The sequence below is a fragment of the Amphiura filiformis genome, chromosome 8 (genome assembly GCF_039555335.1).
Source record: "Amphiura filiformis chromosome 8, Afil_fr2py, whole genome shotgun sequence".
Classification (NCBI taxonomy): Eukaryota; Metazoa; Echinodermata; class Ophiuroidea; order Amphilepidida; family Amphiuridae; genus Amphiura; species Amphiura filiformis.
In genome coordinates, this window is record NC_092635.1 from 56482196 (window position 1) to 56510027 (window position 27832).

The 27832-nt window shown below is 37.5% G+C and overlaps 1 protein-coding gene across 2 annotated transcripts; it reads left to right on the forward strand.

Annotated features, from left to right (window-relative positions):
- The first annotated feature begins 6359 nt into the window (after positions 1-6359).
- LOC140159259 (properdin-like) lies at positions 6360-27223 on the forward strand. 2 transcript variants are annotated; one of them, XM_072182670.1, is made up of 9 exons: positions 6360-6537; positions 13955-14173; positions 14734-14925; positions 17863-18039; positions 21105-21275; positions 22430-22612; positions 23035-23261; positions 24176-25042; positions 26103-27219. In XM_072182670.1, exons 1-8 carry the CDS (start codon positions 6450-6452, stop codon positions 24386-24388), a joined length of 1470 nt encoding a protein of 489 aa, XP_072038771.1. In that variant the 5' UTR covers positions 6360-6449; the 3' UTR covers positions 24389-25042; positions 26103-27219. The 2 variants fall into 2 exon arrangements, with proteins under 2 accessions (XP_072038771.1, XP_072038772.1); XM_072182671.1 differs by lacking the exons at positions 6360-6537; positions 13955-14173; positions 14734-14925 and adding an exon at positions 16902-17025 and having other exon boundaries at positions 26103-27223.
- Positions 27224-27832: the final 609 nt, after the last annotated feature.

The window sequence follows — 27832 nt, forward strand, 5'->3', positions numbered from 1 at the left end:
CCATAAGCTGCAATATGAATGATTGCATCTACAAGTTCAGGGCTCAGCGGCACAAAGACGCATGTCCAATAGCCACCATGCATTCGTGTGGGCCTCAGCGGTACACATGCAGACAATTTCGAAAACAACTTTAAATTAAGATATATCGCCACCCCAACTCTAAGCCTATAACTTAACCCTAAGAATATATCTTAACATCAACATGGAGGTACCAACTCTGGATAACCTTTAGTGCACGTTTCTCTGAAATTCATGCATGTAGAACCTTGATTGGTTCTACAAAATGTTCTTAGGATTTTCACGAACCCATTTTGAATTTGGAGGTTCTAAGTGGAACGGTTAACCCTCTTAAAAAATTTGGAACCCTTTGCCACGGTGAAGCAAACAAGTTAAAATGATTTTCTCACAGAGAACCACAAAAATTCCTCAGATTGTCCTAAGCTCCTTTTATGGTTCCTCTTAAGAACCTTCAAGGGTTCTCTTGAGGACAAAAAGGTTCCTTTTGAAACTTTTCTTTTTACTGAGTGTAATATCTTGGGATGGCGGCAGTTATTCAAAATTCTTGCCAAAATTGAATAAATTCATCATTTTGAGGTTCGTTATTGTGACATTTAGATCAACACGAATGTATAGGCCCTATACAGTGGCGGTATTTTTAAATGTGTCTTAAAAGACACATCATTGTTCGGCCGAACTCGGGGCTATCTATGTATGCAATCATTTTGTAGGCCTATATAAAATGTAGTCTAGCAAGCCTCAAAGAGCTTCAAAGCAAAGACCCTAAATAAATAAATAATAATAATTTTTATTACAGGGATATCCAACAGCGGTACCTCCTTGGAAGCGATCTCTGTAACGCTGCTATGCAATTGAAGGAATAGCCTTTAGTGCTGCCATGAAATAAATGAGTTTAGGGTCTTTGTTCAAAGTAAGATGGTCAGATTTTTAGTGAAGCACGCAAGACTTCCAAAGTAATGAAAGTCAAATTCAATACAATTCGTAGATTATCATTTTGCCCAAACATGCCAAGCCCCGCGCCCGCAAATGCAACATGCAGAAAGCTGAGATCACATGAACATGTCATATTCTGACGATGCCAAAACGTATCGACACAAGTTTCAACAAATGACGGTGGCCTACAGCCTACTATCAATTTTCTTAGATCACAGTCTTGGACTAGCCGATTCTGGTACGAAAGGATCGGCAGTTGGTGTCAGTGTGTATGACCTGGCCACACCACCGGTTAATGATTGTTGTTCTGGGTCCGGTTCTTCTTGCTCATCATGGACGTCGTTGGAGTATCCAAGTCCGAATGCTCTTGCTCGACGTGGAGCGTGAGCGACCGCGGTGCCGTCATCATCGACGGCATTCTCGTCATCATCATGATCATAGACACGCTGAGGATAAGCACGTCCTTCTCGCTGAGCCTGCTCAATCATAGCCATGTTGGTGAAATACTGATGCAGTTGTCTCGCGCTTGACATTCTTCCAGAACATGCATGCGGATCTTGTGGTAGAAAACCCATTGCAGGATGACGATTCTGATGATAAGTTGGCGTGTTGTACGGGATTCTTTGGTTATCCGGTGCAATCCATCGAGGAGGAGGTTGTCTCCAATACGGGATTGGCGTCTGGTTGTGTGGTACTCCAATCATCATTCCTTGTGGATTCGTGACATTTGACGTATTCTGCTCTGGTATCACAGGAATAACGGGCACCTGCTGCTGACCTTGCTGTTGCTGATTATCATCGCTGTAATTATATTCGAGATTATCGACGCTCGAAGAAGTCAGCGAGTCTTCGCTTCCGTCCGTGCTCTTTGTCTGTTCGGTCACCTGCCTCAGCTTCATGGAGACACCGCCCAGCTGTCTCTGAAGGAAGTTGCAGTGGTCGCTCCATTGCTGGACGATGCCGTTGTGGAAGGAAGACCACTTTTGTTGAGCTTTGGCTTCTGCCGTGTCCAGTTGTTCCACGAGGGTCTTGTAGTGCTGCTCGCGTTCGTATGCTTCGTGTAAGGTGTCACGAAGTGCCTCCATATCTGACTTGAGGGTCTCAATCTCAGATTCGTATTCTCGTTCCTGGTGGGGATTTATGCCTTCAATTGATTCAGTATCTGAAAAATTAAGAAAATAATCCACGTTCGGTAGTCGGTTTATAGGCCTAAGATCATGAAGATAAAAAAAATTCTGGAAGCCAGTGGGCGAGGCGAAATTGTGCCCCATTTGTAATTTCGTTGAGTTGTGTTATTCGATGGGTCGCGCTATATTTTTCTAATGAATTTTGAGTCATTGGGGAAAAGTTTGGGAAGCCCTGCTCTAACTATAACACAGAAACTTGGTACACGGCCAATATGGGCCGGACCAGGATGTTTAAGTTATAGGCTATAAGGAAAGAACTTTCGCATCCAGCTAAACATCATAAAGCCTCATCATAAAGGCCTCATCATTGTATTGGAATGAAGGCAAGGTGTCGATAGAGCAATAAGAATAAAACGCCTTTTTGAAAAGAATGTATCACCATGAACTTTGTTATACCACGTTATGAAGCTTTTGTTTTGCGCGGGATGTGATGTACGGAACTTAAAGCAGCAATGGAGTGTGCCTACAATACCAAATGTAGATGAAATTGAAAAGAGAAAGTCATCCGACATACCTTCTGCTTCGGAGGTTGGTTCTCTTCCGTCGTCAACACTTGAACACCCGGTTGTTTCGCGATTCCTTCCACTTTCTTCCTTTGCTCTGGCAATGAAGTCATCAATTGGTAGCTGCATTATAATAAATCAGAACAAGTTCTTAATCAGGCCTAAAATGTTCAGATCTCATTATCTTTCATTACCTGTAGTCATGGTAGTTGAAAACATAACCAGTACGTAGTAGGCCCATACTCAGGTTACCTTTTGGGGAGCACTGGGCCAGGCCAAAATTTGGAGGCCCCAAACGTAAGCAATGAAGTATAGGCCAGCCTACATTTCATTTCATATTTATTCAGCACTCCAACATGTTAAAGTAACAATCTTATAGAAAAACGGTTCTAAGTAGAACCTAAAATGTTCTTTGATAGCTGCCCTGTACTGTAAGTGGAACCATAAATGGTTCTAGCATAAAACGGTTCTGCAATTGTTCTGTAAAGGTTAGAAAGACCCGTTTTAGTCTTGAAATGGGCTCTGCATGGAAATGCCCGAAAGAACCATTTTGGCATGTTCTTTCAATCTTCCAGAATCCTTTTCTCTTGTGTTCTACTGATACGGGACAGTCAAGAACCATTTTTTCTAAGACTAGAGTGTACAATTGCACACATTGTACATATTAAAGGGACATTTCGTGATCCACAGCCTCATCCCCCCACTTTTCTCAAAAAAAGTTGAGATTTTTATATCACTGGAAACCTCTGGCTACATAATGTTTATGTACAAAATATTTCTTGCAGATTAATTAGTTTAGCAAAGATATCGTGAAATATGAATTTCGTTCTGGAGCACCAGAACGAAATTACAACGCATTGTCTATGACTATGGAGCAGTGTAATACACATAATCATGCATAACTCGCAAACGCAAAATCGGAATCTTGAACTGAAATTTTGGGAATAAGCTTTTTTCGTGGATATCTACTGAAAAATGACATAAAAAGAGGATGCTAGGATCACGAAATACTCCTTTAAAAGACATAAAATACAGGATGAATGCAAAGTGATTAGCACTAGACGGATTATAATTTATATAAAAACGACAAAAATGAGAATAGTGATTAACCGTTACCCGAATTACCTTCTCACCGTCGACTTCAATTATCTCAATATTGCTGTTCCTCAACATTTCCACCATCTGATCAATATCGGATTCTAATCTAGCATTGCGCTTCTTTAGGAAAGAAACGTCAGACCTGGCCGTTTCCAACTTTCTGGTTAGTATGTAATTTTGAACGTTTGAATTAGTGTCGGTTTGTGAAGCTTTCTCCGTTTCATTGTCAGTGTCAGTGCCAGTGCCTTTCTTGGTTTCCCCTTCATCCATTTCTTTCGCGGTTTCAGGACCTCGCGCGCCGTCATCTGCTGGTGCCGAGGCACAACCATTTCCTCGTTTTCCATTTTTATCGGTTTATTATTTTACATTTTACACTTCTTCGAAGCTTATGATAAAATTTAATTCAAAACCTTACCCATGTGCAAATTCAATACGATCTGTGGATGTTCTTGATGCCCGCATTTGTTGCGCTCAGTGAGGATGCGCGCTGCGGGTGGATGTGGTGGCGCGTTGAACATGCGAGAATGATGATCGCACCCGCGCGGCGCGTCTCGTCTAGCGTCTGCATCTGATAAACCTAATTGATAATCATCTTTTTTTTGGTTGTATTTAGCAGTGATGTACGAAGTGTTCGTGACTTTATAAAATTAATTGGCAAGTTTGATTGTTAAACCCCGGTGACCGGCGCAGTTATATTATTGCATGATTGTTTATACATAGGCCCTAATAAATTATTCATCAGCCCATCAGGTATCAAATGCACGTTTAGGACGTCAGCCTTACTGATTTTACGCTATAGGTCTATAACCTTGGTTGAGTTAATTAACTTCCTACGCTGAACCTTGAACCAAAAGTACAATTCGTAGGCATAGCCACGTTGCATTTAGCCTATTATTCACAAATAATTACATCTATACGGCTATTTATTTGTTTGTTTGTTTGTTTGTTTGTTTAGCAATGTTATTAAATGTATTTCCGAATTCGTGTAAATTTTACAATAAAAAGTCGCGGCATTTGTTTCTTTGATTCAACAAGACCACTGTATACTATCTTAATTTCCATCTGTCGGTCAAATAATTAAAGACGACAAAGTTAAATTACAACTGAAAAACTCAAACGAACCGCGTTGAACCCTCTGGGCCTGTAAATGGGTGTAAATAAATGTTTCAAATATATTAAAAACAATCATGGACAAGTTTCCAACTAATAGAATCAAGGATGGAATTAGTACTCTGAACTATCTTTGAAAGAAATTAAAAGTTTGGAGCTCGTAGGCTATAATGGTTATCAGACCGTCCTCGTCCTCATCTCTGATTGGCTAAAAGTTTCGACTCAACTTTCGATAGTGTTCGCCATCCGTCACAAGAGGGCGGATTAATGTATTATTGTCAATGATTGGAAGCGTAGAAGCGTTATACGATTTCAATGATTATTGTTCATGCTTTCGCTCTATATAGGCCTAATAATGTCTTTCGCAAGACTCTTGGTAAAGAATAGAAGTAAGGAAACAAAAATTAATTCAGATACACGTTATTAAACGTTATAAAAGAAGTGGTTACAAAATATGTCAGGAACACCGTACAGATCTGTCGTGATTAGGAAAAGTATACAGCAACATTGCCTGATGTGTCTTTCATGATTCGGGTTTCATAAAGCATGTGATAATCTTGTCGCGTCAAGATGTTCACTTTTCTCTTTGTTTCACCGTTTCTTTACCAAGAAATAAGAACACAAAAAAATTAAACAGGACACACCGGGAGGACATGGCACGGTGATATCAAAACTGATTTCCGCGGCACCCGCCAAAATAAGTAACACATAAATTAATATGCATGACGGAAATTATTAAGTGCCAAGTAATTACGCAATACACTAATTAGTGAATCATTGATTCACTGAAAATTGACAAAATCCTGTGCGTATTTACCGGATATAAGCGGATGCGTTCGTCTTTATACGTTTCAATAACTTTTATATCAATGTATTTTTCAGTAATATCGAGTAAACGAGTAAAATTTGAAATTTGATTGTAAACCGCTTCTATATGTTTTTGCCATGAAATAGCATTCTAGCCAAAAATATTTCAAAATTGACATCAAATCAGAGGTTATTGAAATTTCTCAGAAAATTCCCGCGAAAATCAAGTAATTAAATTCAAGAATACTAAATTGGGTTACACAAACTGTTAGTTTAGCCTTGCGTCATTTCCACCTGTGTACGTCGAATTGTCACCGTGACCAGTGACAACAAAACACACAACAAAGTTATAATTTGATGCTAATTTATTCATATCACGAACAGAATTTCATTAAATATGCGTTTTTATACAAATATGAACGTAGGCTAATATTATTTAACAAGACGAAGTGGAATATTCACAAAGATATTTGGTCTATCTCGTGAAAAAACTTTTCACTTTTACTTGTGAACTTTTTGCTTGATTCAAACAAATTGAATACTACAACCATGCTTATAGCCTTTATAGGGAACTGTCACCCGCAAGTCACAAGGACAAAGTTGTGTATAATAGCAGAAGCGTGTCGATAACTAGTTTAGGCCTACATCCATTTAACATTGCGGATTTTTGACCAAGAAATAAGGGCGCATGTAGTAATCACCCTTATTAAATTAAATTAAGTATTCCGATACATTGTGTTCGTTGGATTTTGGATATATTTTGATATACGTCGCCGGAAGAGAAACCTTCAAAATGTGTCTTGTTTATTCCTATTTATTACTGATGACTGTTGGATTTATATCAATTCTTAATAATGTCAAAGGAAATCCAGTTCCAGCAGGTAAGCTTATGTTATATTTGTTTGTTTGTTTGTTTGTCTTTTTGTTTGTTTGTTATCGTAAAAATGACAATAGGGAGCGGCCGGTATGAGCGGCGCGACCCAGGGATGAAAGTGCACTTTTGACATGTTCGACAAAAAGCCTGAATAAACCTGAAAAACAGGGTGAAAATTACCAGAATGTCCTGAGAAGGGGTTGAAGGCCTACTCCATTCATTTCAGACCAGGCCATGCATGGCCTCAAAAAATTTAAACCCGGTGTTGCGTGATTATCTAGGAGGTGAAAATCCCGGTGGGTTCAGTTTGTATTTAAAGGTAGGACGTATGACCGTTCCAGAATTTGAAAATGACCCCTATTTCACGGGGAATCAAGGACATTTGTAGCAATTTTACCCCCTATTTTGCACGAATTCAAGGAAAATTTGCCCCCAAATAACTCCCCTATTTTTATCATTTTGAGGACGCATTTTCATTTCACCCCCGTATCACGAGGAATCGAGGACATTTTTCCGAAATAAATACCCCTATTTTTACCATTTCAAGGACGCTTTTGAATTTTCCCCCTATTTCACGGGGAAATAAGGACAATAACGAAAACTGTAGCGGTAAAACGCGGACGAAAGTCCTAGAAATACACCCTAATTTTCATTTCAAGGACAATTTTGCTCCAAAACACCCCTAATTTGGACAATCGCGAATAATTTTGTCCTCGAAAATTCCGCAGACATTTCTTGAAAAGTACCCCTAATTGGAACCATCATGCGTACACATTGTCAGTGAAGACTGAACCCACCGGGGTGAAAATTTAAACCCAGTGTTGCGTGATTATCTAGGAGGTGCGATATTCTATTTTTCTCCGGCCTGATCTAGTCACGACAACTGAACCGTCACGCAGCAACGGTTGCAACACCGCGGTGTTGCAGCTTGCAGCATGTTTGAAAGACCGTCAGCAAAACATGAACTCCAACGGTTTTTCTTCTGTCTGTTTGGTTATGTGCACAGTGATTTTCATCAATAACCGTTGTTCCATGCAGTTTACCGTACTTTTGTATCGTTTACCTTCACTTCTCGAACTTTGGCTATTTTTGTGCCTAAATGTGTTGTTTGGTTCAGCGCGCGGCGTATCTGCTTATGTGCACAATAAGTTGTAGAATATACTTGTTGTTCCAGTGCACTTTTACGTTGATCCCATGTTGTTTTTGTGGGCTTAACATTTTTGTGGGCCTTGCATGGAATTCAAATTTAGGCTATCGAACTTTAGGCCTACCTACTTCTGTGCCTACATTTGTGGTTTTTGTCCCCTCTGCATAACTTTTTTTGTATGCATCTATCTAAAATCTATTGATAAAGGTTTGTAGGTGATATGAGAAATAGTTTGTTGTCGGAAATGTCCATCCGTTCTATATCTATAGCTCTCTTCCTGAAATCAGTGTCTACTATAGGTCAGGTAACATTACCCAAAGACCATGTGGGATTTTTTTAAATTTCCCCATCGATAAAACTCATCATTGTGAAATTAATAAAAGTCTATGCAGGATTATCAAAACAATACCGTTTTGTGCAAACTTTGACTTTCGATTGCCTTATCTGTTCGTGCATGATTCTGGGCCGTACTTATTCAGTATCGAAGTTACGTAATGTTACTATGTCAACGGGATCACGCGCTAGAGTATTGAACCACGATCGAAATGATCACCACATAAAGTATATGGCACTCGAAGGCATACCAAAGTAGCGTGATCCGGTAACCAAGAGAATTACGTAACCACTTCGATGCTGAATTGGTATACAATGAAAAAAATCCTTTAAAAGGAATGGGGCGCTCAGTGGGAGTTTTGATGCGATGTGCTGTGATGTGCTGAAATAGCTTGAAATATAACCGTTTGGATAACATTTACCTCTTATTGTAACCAGTAACATTAGTATAGTAAACAAAGAAAGCTTATGAGATGCAAGGCATATACCCCGGGGGGGTACTCAGTACAAATGACCATACGGGGACGTGCCGCAAACATGGGTAGCATTTTCAGCCTTCTGGTATATCAATGACCCCTTTTTCAAAGCCTATTTTGGTATATGAATGGGTCCTTTTTTCAAAATTTTCTCAATTTTTTCGGAAAACAGACCAATTTTTCCTTAATGTAGCCAAAATTTTCAAAATTTTCCCAAAATTTTGGGAAAATTTGTAAAAACTAAGACAATTTTGGGTAAATTCGGCCGAAAATTTTGACTTTTGGTATATCAATGGGTCCAAATTTCTTGAAAAATTGGTATATTTATGGGTCTACTTCCAAAATCTCAGCGGCACGTCCCTACCAAAACCAAACTTGAGTACCCCCCGGGGCATATACATCCAGAGGTGTAAAATGGTACTGCAGAGGATGCAAGAGGATTGGTTTCAAATAAAAGCTCATGTTGCAATTTCGGTTACTGTTGTTAGGCAGTCATTGGTATATCATGTTGGGGTGGGGGTTTGTTGGAGCAGAATTATTCTATTCAGTATAAATTTGCATATTTAATTCGTATGGATTGTTTTCCAAACAGGAGTATTTATTTCTTATGAGTGACTGCATTGGAAAAGAAGACAAGAATAAAGAATCTGAACAAGTGTTATTTAGTAACACATAAAAATATATGAATATAAACATTTAGATAACAATGTTTTTACTTCGAAACAGCAATAAAAATGAAGTTTTAAGTTAACATTAACAATGGTCTGGGCCGGACGCAAAGGAGAACAATTCAAAACCGACACACTGGCCGATCGATAGTATACAAATATTAACTGTCTATGAGTGTGATGGTCGAAATATAATCACGAGGTGAAAGATGGATTGTTCCATTCCACGAGCCGGAACGGCGAGTGGAATGGAACGATACATCTTTCACCGAGTGATTATATTTCGACCATTACACGAATTTAAGACAGTTAATATTTGTTTTATATCACTCGTACATAAATTCTATTACTAAAATACTATTTAAGGTAGGAAATACATTTTTTCATCAACATAACACCATGTTTTGCCGTAATATACTTCACATTTTGGGGTTCACCCCATAACTAAATCGGCGAGTCCAAGAGTCCGCGCACGGTTTGGCGCAGGCGCACTACGGCAGAGCGCTATGATGGTAAAGACTATCACACGGAGGAGGTGATAGTAAAAATGGCAAACGGTAATCAACCAATGAACTGTCTAGAATTTATGTATGAGTGATATAAAGGTCAATGGCCGTAGGGCTATCCCCGAGAATATCCAATCACAGCAAGGGTGTATAAATTGAGGAACAATTCTAGAAACATGAAAATCAAAAGAAAATTAAACTTGCAGTAGATACCAGAATTGTTTTTCACCAGATTATTTTATGTGCTGACTATTTAATTTATGAACTGAACTGAGTATTGATTTTGAATTTATTATTATTGAATGGGAAACTCTGACATCATTGGTCTTTTTAGCTCCGCGAAGCGAAAAGTAAGTTACAACTTACACGTATAGCAGATAAAGGTTAGGATTCCCACGTGACATCGCATGGTATAAGTAAAAAGTAGATAGACAATTTAGTGGTGAACAATTTCGTTGAACACCACCAAATTGTTCAATCTACTTTTTAAACGTATAGCAGCTCCACGTAAGACGGTTCCGGTCGACCATACTGAGACGAGTCGGGCATGTAACATGTGTAATACACGGTTCTCCTTTGAGGGTACATGCCACAAAATAGCTTTCCATAGACTTTACGCGCAAAATAGGGGTCACGTTTTAGGCTATAAGTCGAGTTACGTCTTACTTTGAAATATATATTTGATATCATCTTAATCAGAACAAAATTCTGCATAACATATCTGAAAATGACACCATATTTTAGGTCTACTTTTTTATAATCTTTTCTCTATAAAAAAAGACCAGATTTTCCCGTGTTTACGTCCGACTGCTAACCGCGTTTTGACCTCGTGTGTTCATGCGCTCATCATCGTAAACATCACTCAAATTTTCGCGTTTTCTGTTCAAATTAGTAGAGATCACATTCACAAGTTCTAGCAAAACACGATTTGCAACACTAAAATTGTTAATATTGTACCGATTTTGCACATTTTTATGCAAAGTTGGGACTATAGTCGTGATAAACTTTTACCGGAAACCGCTTCACATGCGGATTTAGTGGCATGCACCCTTGAATGCGGGAATTAAAGCCATATTATAACATTTGCTGAGGAGGACGCCCTCACTGATTTTTTTAATTAATTTTTTTACACGATTATATTGTACTTTATTAAACCAATATACCCTGAAAAAATCAAGACTCTAGGTGCTGTAGTTTTGTCAAAATCCGAGATTTTGAATAAAACACCTGAATCAGCGTTTTATTATTACGATGGAATTATTAGTCGAACGCATACACGATGTTCATAACACACAGTACGTACACGGCGTGCGCGACGGTGATCTACACAACAAAGGGCCGTACCATAACATGACCGAATGAGTGGTACGTATTGGCGACATATGCGCTGGTAGTAAATTCCAATTTTCTTTGCTCTGCCGTAGTTGTTCGGCTCAAAAATAAAAGGGATATATCTGACAGTAAAAACTAACATTTTATGGCAAAGAAATGCTAATCTATTTTGCATGAAAATGTTATAATATGGCTTTAAGTTACAACAACAACAATGGTATTTTGCGTGTTACTTTTTGCATAGGCATTCATTAATTTCGTATTTCAAGCATAAATTCCTGCTGTATATAGAACTACTTTACTTGCATTCAGTGCATATTAGTAAACAGTAATAAAATCAAAACCAAATAAGCTGCGTTATTTATTCTGCACGTAGGCCTATACTTTAAAACAAAATAAATGCAAAGTAAATCTGGCAAAACCAAAAACTGAAGCAAAATGTAATGCCAAGACTGTGGGGCCCGCCCGTAGAGGGTGCCCCCAAAAAACTTGAAGTTCATTGGTGTTCAAACCTTTTATAGAACAACTGATGTTCATGCGATGACCCGGGTATCCGTTTTCCTATATCGGTCTACTTTCTATGCCTGATCTAAAAGAAAAACAAACAGGTTCAATATAGGCCTACTACCGATAGGCCTTTTAAACAGGGGTATGAGCCGGGATATGAATTAGCAGTTAGTGCAGTTCTCTGGATATAACGCGGGTTTTTGGGATTGCAATGGTCAAAAGCTGAGACGAATATAACTTCTCAGGTAAAAAGGCATTATATACTATAGACGAATCCAATTTCACGCATTCCTACCGGGATTCCTATACCTCAATGGCAGCCATATTTGGGTCTCCGTCGGCTCCATCTCACCTAAACTTGTGAAATGATAGCTAATGATGCGGCCTTGGAGGGTATTTTAAACTGCATTCTATCACCCGTGTAGTACACGTAGACAAAAGAAAGATGACAGTTTAAAACACACAAGAATCTAACATCGAATTTCAGTTAAGCGGCTTTAATCCACCCAATTGGGCAGTCACAGCACCAGTTTGGTGCTGCGGGGACCCAGTCAATGGCCGACGAAATCCTGACCATAACTTGGCTCGTTGGATTCGTCTATATAGTTCAATATCTTCAAACACCACGTAGGCCTATCAATAAGACTTTTAAAATAATAAACATTCCAAGATGCGCTCTATAGTGATAAAGGTCAGAGATGCCACTTGCTTGTTGAAAAAAATCAGGAAGTTGCAAAGCGTAGCCACTCCTTCATTGCCAAAAAAATCCTGAATTTATGGCTAAAAATAGCAAAAATCAGGAATTCCTGATAAATCAGGAAAAGTGGCATCTCTGAAAGGTTCCAATCCAAATAGACCCAAAAGAGGTTCGTATTTCCACCATTATACGAGGTCATATAACTTCCTTTTATAAACCACAACATGGTTCAAATTTTTTTATTTTGGACGGGAAACGGTTCAAAATAAGGAAATGATACTTCCCCTATTAAAGATAATTGATCTGTTTCCAAATACTAAGTATCGAGGCCGGACAAACGCGATAAACATGATAAAGCGGTAACTATCTTGTCCACTGCAAGGAGGGCCCTACACATACAGATTTTCACTGCCCCCCTAAAAATTGTCTATGATGGCGCCCCCCCCCATTAAACCGAAACAAAATATGTGACGTGTCATGTCAAAAGGAGACACTTTTGGGCAGGATCGTAAATGGAGAAAAGACAAAAATATGCCCGGGGTGATTTTTTCACAATTTGGGTTTGTTGCGAATTTGTGATGTTATTAATGATAAAATATTGTCTGATAGTTTCAGACCAGAATATAACTGGCATCTTGTATTTTTTGAGACATTTGTCAAGGTAATTCCTACTCTCAACATTGTCAATGATATTTTTAAAGGCCGATATCTCAATTTCCAATTTTATAATACCATAACTTACAAACTCAATATCTTCCCTTAGGAATGTCCGATTTCATTGGGGGAAAAGGCATTGTGGAGCAAAATAACTCTTTATTTAAGATATGTAAAAACTTTAAAATTGATGACCTGCCCAAAAGTGTCTCCTTTTGACATGACACGTCACATATGCTTGTCCCCGACCTCCCCCTAAATATTTAATGCTTCGTATGATTCGGTCGCCACTGTCTGGAGGCATACTCCTAGATACTCGGCAGACTCAATGGTGGATATAATAGGCCTATACTGCTGATTAGTGAGTCATATTATTGAGCCCAGGCACATCCCGTATACTCGATCTCCTTGTGGGTCACTTATTAGAAAAAGTTCGTTAGCCAACGTGAGCCATTTGTTCGAATTGTTATGACAATTTCAATAAGGAATAGTTTGCAATATCTGAGTGCTTTGCTAACTAGGTAACATAGTGAAACGGGCCAATACCCAATACCGGTAAGTCGTATTGGTTGTGACCTGTTTTACTGTGTTTCCTAGATAGGGCAAACTATTCCTTTTCTTGATTGTAATTACAAGACGAAAAATTAGAGACCATCTTCATCAAAATCAGAAACAAATTTCTGTTTTGACCCATATGTAGCCCGAATGTCGACATATTTGCTCACTAACTCCGGAACGATAAGCCGTAGATAGGTCAAAATATTCTTCAAATCATAAGGATTCAGAAAAAGTATAGTTCCTGGTCTAAAGCTGCAAAAAAGTTAATATCAAGTACTCCATTATAATGCACGTTTTCCTGATACCGGGTGCTCGATTATAATCCAAGTGTATACTGCTAATCATGATGGTGGCCCGATTATCCGGGGGGGGGGGGGGCACTCAACTTAAATTTTGGTAGGGGTGTGCGGCGCGGCGCGGAGCGCCAAACTTTGAGAACTAAGAACTGATTTTCGGGCAAAATAGGGGCTTGAAGAACTGAAATTAGGGCCAAATTATAGGCTAAGTATGCGATACCTCAACACTATTATCATTTTTAAATTGCAGATGAAAGAATTTTTTGTTTTCAAAACCACGAGCCAAGAGGACGATATGGGCCTTGTGATACGCCACAAGTAAACTCGTCTGATGCGGATGGTGAAAATGTGTTCGATACTCCGGAAGACTGTTGCGCACTAGTTGGGCAAGGTGGCGGGTACACACCAAATAGGAGCGGCTCTAGGTGTACTTCTTGTACTTCCGTGTTAGGAGTGGATGAAAATGGAGGTAGGCGATAAAAGATTTAGTCCTATAAAGATTAGAAAGTATCTTTTGATGGGTGATGGGTGGTTTTATCATTATAAGATCATGCAGATTCAGCAACTATAGTCTTCCATACACATGATAAATTGTGGCAAAATGGTGACAGGAACGCAGTGTTGGAAGCTGTTGGAAGGAGCAAAATCTGGACCTTCACCATTGATACTTGAGACGCGTCGACCGATAAGTTTCGCAGGGATTTGTATTGTTGTTATGAACCCTCAGCATGATTCTTTTAAAAAAAGAGTTGAATAAGATATTCGGGTACACTATAAGCTATCAGATTAAGAAAGCTTTTATGGTTCTTCAAAAGCCTTTTAGTGTATTTTTACATGTATAAATATTTTTCCTGGACCTTACTGCTCAAGTGTTGCTGATCATAATGAATGAATCAAAGAGTCACCTTGATTGATTATCACTTGAATCCAGTATTCGTCTGTATGCACAATCACGATTATTAAGAAGGGCTTTAGTGTAAGTAGACCTATATTCAACCGAATTCATCTTTCCCCTTTTCCTCTTCCTAGGAAACCCTGTTGACGGCTCTATTGACGGAGGATGGAGTGATTGGATTGGCTGGACTGACTGCTCTGTTACTTGCGGGGAGGGAATGAAAACTAAAACACGAACATGTACAAATCCAGCTCCAGCAAATGGCGGCAGGGACTGCAATGGAGAGTCAAATAAAGAAAAGACATGTGACATGGGATCTTGCGTGGGTAAGATATTATTCGATCAATTAATGAAAACTTTGTCAATCGTATTTAATGTTTATGTTAAACATATATCTAAACTTGAAACTTCTACCTTAAAAAGGCATTTCGTGATCCACAGCATCATCCCCACTTTTCTCAAAAAAAGTTGAGATTTTTATATCACTGGAAACCTCGGATTACCATGATTACATAATGTTTATTTGCAAAATAGTTCTTGCAGATTAATTCGTTTAGCAAAGATATCGTGAAATTTTAATTTCGTTCTGGTATACCAGAACTATGGAGCAGTGTAATACAGGGTGTAACAATAAAATTTGTACAATTGCGTTTTGACTTCTCAGGAAAAAACTAAAATAGTAATGGCAAAAATGTTATATGCAATACAATCAGTAATATCTTGGCTAAAAGAAGACGTTTAGTTTGTTTCGTTACTAGCTTGGGTTCAAAAGTTATGTTTGATTAATCAAATCGTCCAGAAAACGTGTTGGGCCCCTTTTGCCATGTTTGGGCATATCAAGTTTCAACCGCGTAGAAATGCTTATCGTGCATTAAAGAACAGACTCAAAAGAATTATAAGTGCATGGTGTTTCTTCATATAATTAACATGAACTTTTAAATAATAATAATAATAATACGATATTTCTTTAAAATCTATAAATGAAGTCATGACATTTCTTGCAAATTAAAATAAAGTACATTAATTTTTCATAAGATATCATTGATAAAAATGAGTTTTTGCATCCTTAAGTACAAAACAATGACATTTTGAAATTAAAGTTCAGCTGGACTTCTAGCTGTTCTGGGGCGACCACTATTGCCAGCGTTTCTGTTAACAAATTCTACATACTTCTCACAGTTATATGTTATTGTATGCCTTGATGGAAGATGTGAGTTTTGAAAATGAGCTATGGTCTCTGCTTGACTCCATGTGCTACCGAATGTCACAATCATAAAAATACGGTCTTACAACGTGAATTGGGGTTGAAGTTGTTGAGCTGCAGCCACGATTTATAGTAAATGAGGTTTATATGTCAGTGCTTAGTTGTGACTTTCAAAAACTCAATTATGTAATCATTTCAACCACTTCGAATACCCCATTGTTTGAAACTACCTAAGAGCACCGTCCAACTCTATTCAGTCACTTTTGTAACACTTAGACAAAAGTGGCCCAAGTGGTTTTAAGACTAGGTTACATAATTGACCATATCTTCACTTGCATACCATCGATTTTATTGGAACAAAGCTTATCTGGTGGCTAAAGAAATTAGCTTGATAGACATATAAATATCAAACCAAAAAATAAGCGGCATACTTTTGTCATACTATTTTCAAAATTTTACAAATTTTATTGTTACACCCTGTACAGCACATAATCATGCATAACTCGCAAACGCAAAATCGGAATCAACTGAAATTTTGGGAATAAGCTTTTTTCGTGGATATTTACTGAAAAATGTCATAAAAAGAGGATGCTAGGTTCACGAAATACTCCTTTAAAATAACCTTTAGAATAAGCTACCAAACCAGTGGAAGCGCACACCAGTGTGTAAATGGTATAAATGCAGTCTCATCTAGATATCAAACTTCTTTTGGAGACTACTGTCAACAGTCAGTGTCAACAAGTCCTGTCTTTTTTTAAAAAATGCACCGCAACATTATACGATTACGGTGATGTCACTTCCACCAGGATATACAGCATTATACCACAAACCCTAAAAAGTAAAATCTTGTAGAGTAATCAGCGTTTTTTTAACAGTACGCATTCAGGAGAGTCCTTCTCACCCATCAGATATTTTTATATATCTCAGGAAAACACAAAATCAATGCTACTTTAATTAGTATACTTGATTCAATCAAATTGAGTATATATAAATTATCACCCGTAACTCACTAGGACAAAGTTGTTTAAAGCAGAAGTGTGTATTTTCGTGTTTGACGGTCATATAGGACCGTTTTATACCGATACCAAAATATATTGGATTTGGACATAGGCCTAAATCACTATAGTGGCAAACGTCGAAATGATTCTCATCTATTCCTATTTATTACTAATAACTGGATTTATATCATTTCTTAACGTGGAAGGAAACCCAGTTCAATCAGGTAAGCATATTTCCTAAAACGGATCAGCTATTCAGGATCCGTTATACATGTATAACCGGCTCTGATTTCTCTCCTTTTTTCAACGTGGCGGATCCCAAGCTGATTTGGGGGGATTATCGATCAAGTTTTTTTTAATATATTTTTTGGTAGCGCTATATGCCCCGTCCTGGAGGAGGATGTTGCTGAAAATGTATGTCCAATTCAACAGGGAAATCGGACCAAGACTGGGGATGGGGGAAGTTTTGATTTCGGTATTTGGAGGAAGAGTGAAGTCCGAGGGGAAAAACATTTTCAATATTGTACCTATTGTCTCAACTTAAAAAAGCTTTAAAAGTGGAAACCTTTCGTTTGGCAGGGAGAAACTGGGAAAAAAAGCTCAAGATATTAAGGGGCAAATGCCCAATGCAGCCCATATTCAACAGCGGGAATATGGGAGAAAATATACAAGACTGATGGGCAAATACCCCAATGCCCTCTCTGTACCGCCCATTTGAAATGGGGAAACTGGCGGCAAAGCCCATAAATGAGGACCACGAGCCCCGATACCCCCTTCGTACCGCCCCTAATTGACACTGAGCGGAAGGGCAACTTAGGGTGCCCAAGATTGAGATTTCTTTCTTTTTCCCTTGGAAAGTTGCCGGGGCAGCTGCCCCCTCCTCTTTGCAGCCCCTGGAATCCTTCACTGAACATGTTTGTGAGACAAATGTTGTATTCAAAATAAAAATCAGAGGCCAGTGAGCATGGTGAGGAGTTCCTTATAGAGTCAGTAAACACATGAGTAAAAGTCATTTATTCTAACTCCTGTGTCTATAACTTTTCTTGTTGCTTCGATATTAGTTGATGGTAACTGGGGCAATTGGGGATCTTATGGAATTTGCAGCGCAACATGTGGACGCACAGCAACCCAGACACGCACGCGAGAATGTGATGATCCTGCACCACAAAATGGAGGAACAGCGTGTGATGGAGATTCAGAACAAACACGAATTTGTCCCGGCCTTCCGAACTGTCCAAGTAAGAAAGTAACAGTGTGGTAGCCTAATCATGATTTATTGTAACTGCAGCCTATTTGAATTCCAAACTTTACCTATGATAATAAAAGTGGTCTGCAAATTTACGATACAATTTCAAATTGGCATTAAACTGACATGTGGTGCTAAAAAAATTGGAATCATTGTATAGTATCTTGTAGTAACATGGTGAAACACGACATAAAAAGTATTCGGTAAAATGGGTATACTGAGGTTTATGATGGATAATTATTTCGCACTAAAATCAAATGGAGATGAATATTGAGCGATTATTTACAAAGACCTACGTACATATAAGTAACCTCTCGCATAAACTAATAGAGCTGGAGTAGAAAAGAGGAGTTGATGGGCTATTCCAGTTGAAATCCATACACCCCCTATGGAAGACATGACCTTAAGGTGGTATATGAGGCATTTTCTGGAAACTAGAAAATGGTCTGAGCATGTTTTAAACTGGTTAATAAAGCAGGGCAAAGTACACTAACTAATATGGCTTTTGTTTGAAGCAAATCGGACATACAGTTTTCATAATATTTCGATTTATTTGTATCTTACTCTTTTTTTTTTATTATCAGTTATCAATGTAGTTCATATGACTGAAAGGCTCATTAAAGCAATATTATAACATTTTCAAACAAAATAGATTAGCATTTCTTTGCCATAAAATGTTAGCTTTTACTGTCAGATATATCCCTTTTATTTTTGAGCCGAACAACTACGGCAAAGCAAAGAAAATTGAATTTACTACCAGCGCACATGTCGCCAATACGTACCACTCCTTCGGTCATGTTGTGGTACGACCCTTTGTTGTGTATATCACCGTCCCACACGCCGTGACGTACTGTGTGTTATGAACATCGTGTATGCGTTCGACTAATAATTCCATCGTAATAATAAAGCGCTGAATCAGCCTTTAATTCAAAATCACGGATTTTGACAAAACTACAGCACTTAGAGTCTTGATTTTTGCAGGGTATATTGGTTTAATAAAGTACAATTTAATCGTGTAAAAAAAGGAATTTTAAAAATTCAGTGAGGGCGTCTTCCTCAGCAAATGTTATAATATGGCTTTAATGTAATTTTTGCCAATATTTTGCTAAAAACCAATGCATAAATGTTCAGGGAACTTTTATTTTCCATACTTTTGCCTTGAAACTTGGTCAAGAAGTGTTTCTAATGTGTTCTAATGTATTATATAGTGAAGCCGCCCTCCAATTTAATTTGAATATTTGCATAATTAATGAACTAATTTGTATAAATGCTAATTAATTATGCAAGTTAGGGCGGCTAGCTAATTAATTATGCATAAATAAGGAACACTTTGACCAAGTTTGAAGTCAATATTCTGTTTTTATAAAAATGTTATGAACATTTATGCATTGTCAACATTTATATATTAATGAGCACTTTCAAGTCATACAGGGTGTCCCAGAAAAAATTACCGGGCGAATGAATTTCGACGTAAGTCGAGAAATAGACATCAGAATCCAAAAACTAAACATCAGCGTGTAGCCCATCTTATTTTGCATCTTATATGCAAATTTTACTTGAATCAGTTGACTGATCACGAAGAAATGAGCAATTACATAACGCATGCATCAATTTACTTCGCTCCAAGTTTGAAAGAAAGATCATTCAACACAATGCGCACCAGTGGTTGGTTAACTGTCAATGGGCTTCAGATTTTGTTTTGTGAAATCCTTTTCATTCTTTTTTTAACAATCTGCTTCTTGCAAAACATTTAATTAGGTTTTGTTCAAATTTGAAAACCTGCACGATATTGAAAATGAAAGCTTGCATGTAAGATGATGCTCGGTACTTGTAAATATATTTTTTCGTTAATGCTGATATAAATGTTGCATAAAGAATTATTGTATAAAGAATTCCAGCTGGCTTAAAACATTTCTCACACACATAAATGTTTTTGGAATATTTCCAAGAAATTGTAATGCAAAGTTTAAATCTTTTAAAACTTCAACATGCAACTTAATGTTATACAAACTTTAGGAAGCGGTGAGCGAGTATGAAAAAAACACCTTTTGGTCAAACTTGGAATGAACTGCATTGATGTACGCATATCGTTCATTTCTTCGCAACCAGTCAACCGAATTAAATAAAATGTTCATATGTGATGCACAACAAAATAGCCTATGCGATACATTTTAAATATTTTGATTTTGATGTCTATTTCCCGACTTACGTTCAATTTTATTCGCTCGGTAATTTTTTCTGGGACACCCTGTATTAGCTCAATTGATTTATATTGATAAAAACAATACAATACAAAACCATTTAAAATGTTTGTATTAGGAAAACCGTATATCCAATTAGCTTCAAATAAAGGCATGTTGATTAGTGTTCTTTGCCCTACTTGATTAATCTGTTTTAAACATGAATATAGAGCACTTCCAAAATGCCTCAAATACCACCTTAATCTTCCACATACGGGGTGTAGATTTCAAATGGAGTCACTCATTCAGGTAAGCCCATTTGAAATTCACACTCCCTATGTGGAAGATTAAGGTTAACTCTTCCATAGGGGTATTTGTATTTCAACTGGAATAGCCAACTTCACAATGCATTATTAGGCTATTCCAGAATTTAATGGCACCCCCCCCAAGAAGACATGTAAGTTTGGGAATTCCCACACCAAAATTCTATCAAAAAAATGGGAATTCCCCGTTTTGACAATACATGTAAAATGAAAAATTAGGAATTCCCAGTGTCCCTAAAGAAGACAGGCAAATTTTTGCCAACATATTTGGGAATTCCCAAGCCTAAAATAAAAAAGGTGTCTTTTTTTTTTTTTTTTTTACGTATTCCTAAGGGTTGTGAAAATAATGACCATTTGGGGGGGATTCCCCCAGAGCAAAAAATGGTGAAAAGTTTGGGGAATCCCATATCTTCTTTAGGGGGAGGGGGTGCCTTTAATTCCTGGAATAGCCCATTGGGAACAAGTTGGTAATTTTAAAAATGTAAGAAACAAAATAAGATAATTAGTTAATTAATGTTCTAATTATTGCTGTTGCCCTGATTGATATATTACAGTTGATGGCGGTTGGTCAAGTTGGGGTGTTTGGTCCGACTGTTCTACAACTTGTGGAGCTGGATTACAAGTCCAAGTACGAGTATGTAACAACCCATCCCCACAATACGGTGGACAAGACTGCCCAGGAGATGCTGTCAGATCCGAACCATGTAATGTCAAGGCTTGTCCAAGTAAGTATTAATAACTGAATTATCAGTGGGCATAAAATTTTTATGAAAAACAAATGTGGTTTGGTTAATCTGAGTGACAAACAGGCCCGTAACAGGGAGGGGGGGCGGCTGGGCGGACATCCCCCCAAAAATCTTTTTTTGACCCAAAAAGTTCGATTTGAGAGCGTAGGGAGCGAAAAATTTGGGGTTTTTTTTATGCCTTTTTGGTCAAAAAAGGTCCCAATTTTGGGAAAAAAGTCCACTTTTTCAAAATCTGCCCCCTAGTCCAAAAAGGTCCAAATTTTGCTGAAAAAAGTCAACTTTTTCAAAATCAGCCCCCCAAATAAATCCTGTACGGGCCTGGTGACAAAACAATTGATATCCTGAGAATGGCTTGAGAACAAGATTTAAATATCTGCCACATATCTATACATTTCATAAAACAAGATTCCATTTCCTGAAATCAGGAAATTTCCCAAAAACTTCAACCTGTGTGGTTTACTTCAGCCATACAAACTGGACCATTCCACTTGGAATCCATCCCTAATGGAAGACATGACTTTTTAGGTCTTCCACACAGGTAATGTGAATTTTAAATGGGGTTACCTGAAAGGGTAAATCCATTTGAAATCTTCACCCCTTTGTGGTGGGAGCAGAGGATGATTTAAGCACTTCCCACCACACCACTGTGTTGACTTGCGGTTAGCACAGCTGTGTGAGTGAACATGACACCACTGCTCGCACATTGCATTGACGGGCATTGTTAAATTTGAATTTGGACTGATATATTTACAATAAAAACGCATTCAAAATGCTAGTCGATTTCACATTTTATGTTACCTACAGAAGGTGTGAATTATCCTTTATGCATGCATCACTTTTGTTCTGAAATCGACCAAGTAATAATGACACACGCACAATTCTTAAACAACATCTTTTGCACAGAATTCAATGGGCTTTGAAAAGTAAAGTGGCAGTTGAAACTCTACTGATAACACGTTTGCAGTGCATGATGGGGCTTCCTTAAATCATCCTCTGTGGTGGGAGATTCATGTCTTCCATAGGACATGTATGGATTTCAACTGGAATAGACCATTTTCTAAAACAGGGATGTTTATATAATAGACTCAATTAAAACCCACTGTTATTAAAATCATTTATTCTTTCACTTTTAGTTCCCGGAGGATGGTCTAATTGGGGTGAGTGGTCACCATCATGTTCAGCAACAAAATGTAACGAAGTTGGTTTACAATTACGACAACGTCTTTGTGACAACCCACCACCTCAAAATAGTGGGCCATATTGCAGAGGATCTAGTTACAGCAGTCAACCATGTACAAATACAGACGCATGCCCAGGTAGGAGTTACATATATTTCTGGGGTAGGGTGGGGGGATCAAGATCAGTGACATAGCTAGGGGTTAATATAGCGCCTGTGACAAGGATACAGAATGGCACCCCAAACTTTTAAAAATATTTTTTGCTGACTGAAATTGTTAACCCCAATTTCCCCCCAGGGCACTTGAGAATCTAAAAAGTGAGGGGGGTCAAAATTTTTTTCAACGCACGTATTTGTAGGAATATTAATCCATCTTCAATATCATGACCAAATTTGGTTCATATTATATCAGTAAACACAACACTTTGAATTGTTAACCCAATATTTTTTAAACAAGCGGCAATTTGGCACCCCCTCAAAGGCTGCACCTGGGGCATGTGCCCCCTTGCCACACCACTGATCAAGATATAAACTAACACTTGATATTTGATTTAATTTTAGTTGATGGTGGATGGGGTGAATGGGGCGAATATGGGGAATGTTCAGAAACATGTGGCGATTTATCACAAAGGACACGAATGAGGGAATGCAACAACCCAGCACCCAGGAATGGTGGTCTGGAATGTATGGGAATTGGAGTAGAGGCACAGGGCTGCGATGGTCTACCACCGTGTCCTACACAGAGTCCTGGAAGTGGTTGTAGCGATGATGAAGATGCCGACTGTCAGGTAAAAAATGATTGCTTTTTCTTTCATTCAGAATACAGGCAATATGGGAATGTGAGAATTCACAATAATCAGAGTATCAGCTAGCCACCTAACATTTCGGACAGATAGTTTACTACTAGGATGGGCAAAATCAATGCTTGCACTTAATAAAATGCGTTTAGCAGTGTCCTCATCCATCTCATTGACGTTTTTCATGAAGATGGTTGCTTTTTCCATATATTATTGTATATAAATTACATCCTTATTGTAACTCATTGTATCATTATTATATTGTTGTATATGAATGGATGAAATAAAATTGATTGATTGACTGATGGATAAAATTAACTCCTCACAAATGAATAGAATCTAATCAAATTTGACAAGTATGACTTTGACCGAAAAATTGTGTTTACATTATGAATTAGATATTCTTATCAAAATGACAAGAAACTCATCAAAATTGATGAGATTGCCTTTTCGTTTAAAAAAAAAAGATTCTTCTCAAAAATGACCAAAAAAATAAATTGAATAGTTTGTCTTGTCCGAGGGGGAAATAACAGATCTACTCAAAATGAATTGGGTAATCTTGTCAAATAATGAGTTTGAAATCTTGTTAATTTGAATAGGTTCTTGTTAAAAACGGAAACTATAAGATTGTCGGTTCAAAATGATAATATACATAATCAAAATTAACAACATATCTCATCAAAATGAATAGTTTAAAACATTTATATAATGCCCTATTATCTAAAGCTTTGATCCCTTGTTCGCCAATTCAAAAATAATGTGTCTAATAAGAATTTACCAAAAGACGAATACAGATTGGCTGTCTGTTGAATTCATAACAACATGAACCGAAATCCAGTATGTACTTACTGTCATTAAATCCAATCACCCACAACATGAATTTATTTTATTTTTTTAAATTGCAGGGTTCAGGATCTGGAACCACACCAATGCCAACCCCTGACCCATGTAGTCTGTTCGAGAACTCCTATTCATATGATTTATGTATACAAGGTGAAATTGACCCACCTGATGTACCTGGCAATGAAGATGACATGGCACCAACACCAACCACCGCAACAGAGCAAGCTACACAACCCGATAATCCATTTGATTATTCATCATTCTCCTCACTTTGAAATGTGTTATAATTTCTTGTATTGTCATTGTTTATCAGTTCATCTTTAAAGCCAGTACAAACCTTTGGATTCTTGCCCTCTTTGTTAGTTGAGGCAGGCCTAGCTCCAATATGTGGCTATGTCACTGACTTTACCTTCTGGTCTGATGCAGCAGCTGTATATTGTGCTATACTGGATGTGGCAACTTTTGAACTATATATCTCAAGTGGCCACAGACCTTCTGTGATGGAACACACATACATGTTGTATGCATGGCTATATCAATCAAAGTGAATGCTGAACTGCTGACAAGTACATAATGTGGATGTTCTCAGCTTTTTAATGTTTTGTCATGCAGTTTGGTTTAAAGGGGTTATCAGAATGTACCCTAATAAGTACCTCTAAATAAGCAGCACTCTAATAAAACCCTTAATAAGTGCCCCTATTGTTAGCTACCAGGTGTCTTAAAGATGAGTGGATTTTGCTTAACATTTGCAGAGAATAAAAATAAAAGACTTGCGTGGATCCGCAAGTTTTGTGTCCTTTAAGTTAACACCCCAGGTTAACACTCAACAATGTAATAATAATAATAGTTAAAGTGTGACTTCAATGTAAATAATGAGGAATAGTTGTTACAACACAGTACCAACAATAACAGACCAGTATGCTTTTAAGGCAGCTGTGTACTCTCAGACATGCATGTAGTAAAAGTGCAATAACTTTGTAATTATTCGCACAAGACATATAAAAGTATACATTTTATGAAGGCAAGACATCAATAAATCTTAATATAAATACAGATTTGGGGTAAAAACAACAATTATGAAGAAAATCACAAAAAGAGTTTTTGGCAATATTTGTTAGGTACATCATAACAAAAAACACTCTTTCCAAAATATTTTATTTTGTTTTTAGCTCAATCTTGAGGCTCCATTCCAAAAACGGTTTTTTCTTTTTTGATATTGGCCTTATTTTTTGAGATATTGACCATATAAGGCATCAAATTGAACTTTTTAAAATTCACAAACGCCTATTTGCACAAAATGATGCCTAAAATCGGAAATAGACCAAAATATAAAAAAATGAGAAAACCGTTTCTTGAGTCGATCGTGCTTTTTACGATGATCATATTTGCTTACCTATAGATGCTGTATTTATTGAGTTATCGTGTACCTAAATCGTCATTTTACCGAGAAAATGAACATTGAAATAATGGCCGTTGAAGTTTAAAGTGGTCACATTTTGCACTTTCATCGAATCTCACAGGAGAATGCGGCAGTTTTCGTTTTTGTACCTTATATTACGTGAACATCGGGTAAATCCACAGCCCCTTGAGAAGTTTGAGCGAAATCCATTCATAACTTGATATTTAAATCGGGGAAAGAACTTAAAAAACCCACATTTTATCAGCTAAACGGAGCCATTTGACCACTAGGTTTTTGTGAAATCAGTGCTTCCGTGGTGTTTCCATAAGATGCGCCGCGCATGCAGATAAGCGCTACGATGCGTTGTTGCGCTGCGTGTATCCTGCTGGTACAACAAAGATTTTCTTTCCTTTTCAATTTCAAACACGAAAGTGGAACAGTGAAATAAAATCCTTAAAATATTGCAGTTGGAGTTTACAAATCTGGATTTTCATTCCTTGTATTTATAAAAAACATAACAAAGTACAAACATATGAAAAAAACTCAATTTTGCGAAAGAAACAATGGATAAAGTACACAGCCGCGTTAAGCTTGGTTTGAGCATTTGGCTTTAGCCTGGTCCTATCAGCACCTAAGTGTGTGTCCGCAAGGATTAACTGGTTTAAAACAAACAAAAAAACACCCAAAAACCCATGGCTGCAGTCCCCATAGCTCCTGTTTTAAGGAAACAATTAAGCAACCATCAAACCCAAAGGTCATCATACTATGCTTGACACCTATCATGAAGTAACTTCCTTTAAAGTCAAGGACTATTTTCTAAGGGCCAGTTTCTCAAAGTGGCCCTGCAGAAAAGCAAACAGGTTAGCCTTTTCTGGATTCTGCTTTGAAGATATAAAAAGCATGACATTGTGAGCATTTTTAGCTGGTTTTTGTTCAATTATAGTAAAAAATAACAGAGCAAATATAGGTCCTATTATAGTTTGTATGGTCAATTGATCCTCAGTGATGAAGCCCTCTCCGCAAAGTTTCAGAAACTGGTCTTAAATTTCTTACAGTTTTAGTGTGTTTGTCGAGCCACGGTATCACGTTAATAATACTGATTGTGATAGATAGATGTAAAATAGATATATGTGTATATATATTTCTTATATAAATATTGTTTATTTATTACACAGTACTTATTGGAGCAGAAATTGTACTGGTACATGTATATTAATGAATGGATATTAAATATGAAAAACAAATTGATACATGTGCAATATACATGTATATAAAGATTTTAAAAAAATGTAACAACTCTATCGTTATAGATATGCCAATAAAACAATCCTATTTAGTATTTAAAAACATAAGGAAAAAGACATTTTAATTACGGTAATTGTGACACCTCATGACTGATTATTGTGCAAGTTTGAAGGGGACAAGTGCCAATTTAAAGTTTGCAGTAAATTGCATTAATAATAATAATAATTTAAATTTAGCACATTGATAATGGCGTGTTTTACATACCATAACGCTTGTTTTTAATAACCATTGATCGCTGTAAATGCAACTTTTAAATTCTAATTTTTTTGATAAAAATACTGCTGTCGGTTGTTATTATGCGTGTACATACACCATCTTTCTATATTAAAATATTGTGAATACCATTAACAGTTCTGAAGCTATATTAAAGCATCATATTTGTAACGCCCAAGTTACTTTGTGTGAAGTTTTTATTTATGCCCACCATCTTTTACTTTCTTTATCTTGTAAAGAATAGAATTAAAATAGTGTGACATATCTGGATTATTTGAGGTGGCACAAATTCTGGCAATTTGCCACATTGCAGGCAGGGTTGCCAAACCCACGATTTGGTAGCCCAATTGGGCGACTTTTAAAGATTTTCCCCACAACTTTTGACAATTTCCTGTCCCATAGAAACCAATGGTTAAGAAAAAATTTGAGCGACTTTTCAACATTAGCTCCCGCGACTTCCTATAGTTTCCTGCCCCATAGAAACCAATGGTAGAGAGAAAGATTGGGTGACTTTTCGATTATTTGACCCGCAATTCGGGCTGAAATCTTTGGGCAACCTTGATTGCAGGAAACTACTGGGTAGGTGGACACAGTACCACTATCAATAAAGGTCACTATAATACCACCGTTGCTATTGTCACTATAGGTTACATCTACATATCTAATATCCGGACATAAACTCATGGGTGCTAAAAACTGCTAATGAAAATAATAAAACAAAAATATTGAGGGTCAATGCTTTGCGTCCCCACACTGCGTGTTAAAAAATGCGACACGTAAAGAGCGTGTTTCGCTCGGCATC